This window comes from Limulus polyphemus, unplaced genomic scaffold, assembly GCF_000517525.1.
Source record: "Limulus polyphemus unplaced genomic scaffold, Limulus_polyphemus-2.1.2 Scaffold288, whole genome shotgun sequence".
In the NCBI taxonomy this organism is placed as follows: Eukaryota; Metazoa; Arthropoda; class Merostomata; order Xiphosura; family Limulidae; genus Limulus; species Limulus polyphemus.
This window is the reverse complement of record NW_013665898.1, coordinates 655,114-657,186: the sequence shown is the minus strand read 5'-3', so window position 1 is coordinate 657,186 and position 2,073 is coordinate 655,114. Positions and strand designations below refer to the sequence as shown.

General features: G+C 36.7%; 1 protein-coding gene across 1 annotated transcript; it reads right to left on the bottom strand.

Annotated features, from left to right (window-relative positions):
* Positions 1-742: 742 nt before the first annotated feature.
* Positions 743-1,846, bottom strand: LOC106457066 (neuropeptide CCHamide-1 receptor-like). The gene has a single exon (XM_013916452.1). The coding sequence runs from the start codon at positions 1,844-1,846 to the stop codon at positions 743-745; it is 1,104 nt and encodes a 367-aa protein (XP_013771906.1).
* Between the last annotated feature and the right edge of the window lie 227 nt (positions 1,847-2,073).

Below are 2,073 nucleotides of genomic sequence, written 5' to 3'. Positions count from 1 at the left end.
TTGAATCGTGGAGTTTCAATTCTTCCAAATGATGTAGCCACTCACTTTCTACCATATTAACCAATTATTACTTTTCCTCAATTCGTCTTGAAGAGTGAATATTCTGTTGTTGACTCGATTAATCGCTTGCTACAATGTAAAACAGCGATCAGTTTGTTCAGTGTATCGTAAAGAGTCAAGTTTTTATTTTGCTGCTGTCTCGATCAGTCGCTTGCTACATTGTCAAACGACTATTATTTTTATCCAGTCTTGAAAAATTGAGTTCCTGTCCTGTCTGATGGTTTTGGCCACTTGAATGCTACAATGTCAAACAACGACTATTTTATTAAGTCTGCCATGAAAAATCGAGTTTATATTCTTTTAGACTGCCAACCAGAATAATTTTCTCTAATGTATTTGGAAAGTTGATGTTTAAGTTCTTTTTGTTTACTCATTATATTGAGAAATGATTTTCAGTTTGTGGATCTTAAGTGAATATGTCTAGCATCCATTCTACCTAATGGTTTTATTATCTTGATTGGTAATAAATTATTTTCTTAGCTCGTTTGTTTTGTTTTGATTATTGTTCTTGTACAGTCCATTCAGTGAAGGAATTTTTTTATATCTTTTTTGCCATACTTAAATATCAAACATTGTTCTAAAAATAAAGTATAAAAAGGAAATACAATGGCATTTTTAACAGTTTTGTTTAGTGTGACATAAAGAAAACGACGATAGAACACGCGCACTAGTACCTTCAATCTTACAACAGGGTGTTAGACGTATGAGGTAATTGTTTGGCAACAGTGGTGCTGGTGAACGACTTGGTCGGAATTTGACATTTGGTCCTGAGAGATGATGACGAAATACAACATAATAAGTATTGCCGAAAATAACTGCGAAATACATCGCTTAGCAAGTAGAGAGCTATAGGATTAAGACAGCTATTAGCAAAAGCAAGCACAGAACTCATAATCTTCCACACATGCCAGAAGTGGTTGTATTGTTCCATAGCATTGGGGTTGAAGTACCACCACATCATAAAGACTTGGTTAGGGAGAAAGCAGAGAGCAAAGACCACCACAAAGGCCAACACTACCTTGGCAACCTTGATCCTGGTTCTCAAGAGACGAGCGTGTCTCTCATTTTGGTCAATCATGTATTGTGAATTGTAAATTAAACTTCGAGCCATTAAAGTGTAACAAATTCCAACAATTAACAGTGGAATCATATACAGGAACAGAAACTTGATTAAAACTATGGTTTGGGGGTACCAGGGAAACATATCTTGTGGGTATGGATAGCAGATATATATGATATTTTCTTGAACATCTAATTCCAGCAAGAAAGCGAAACAAGCACCTGGAATAGCCAGAGCAGCAGACACAATCCAGATGACCACAGTAGATACCAAAGTCATTGCATTAGGATATGTTCCTGTTTGCTTTTTAATAGGCATTACAATAGCTACATAGCGGTCAATGCTGAGTATGGCAAGGTTTAGGGCTGTAACTCCAACGGACAAGTCTTTTAGGAATTCGCTAAGCTTACATACGGCAACCCCATAGGGCCAGCTTTCGAAAACGTAGATCGTACTTATGAAAGGAACAGTTCCCGTGATGACCAGAAAGTCCCCAACTGCAAGACTAATGATACAGGTGTTGGGCGTGGTCCTCATCGTTTTGTTCTTTATGAAGGTGAAAATCAGAGTTCCATTCCCGATTACACCAAACAAGAAGATGACACCAAATACTGCGGGTACAAGGTACGTATCTGTTCGTTGGTTGTAAGGTACATAATCGCTGTTATTGAATGATACATTGTTGTTAGGTGCTGGGATCTCAGAATCGGAGATATCGACATCCATAGTCCTGGATTTTACCTGAAAAATGTTTGTGCATGCTATAGTTATGTTGAATACTAAAATGAAATAAATTCAATGTATTACCAAAACCATATGACATCATCTTATGATTTAAATAACATGCAAAGCTCACTCAGTTGAGATGTGGCCTCAGTTAGTGGATAATCAGTCTATCTTTTATACAGAGACTACGTTAATCATTGGTCTTAGTTAAGATTTTAAACTTTGAT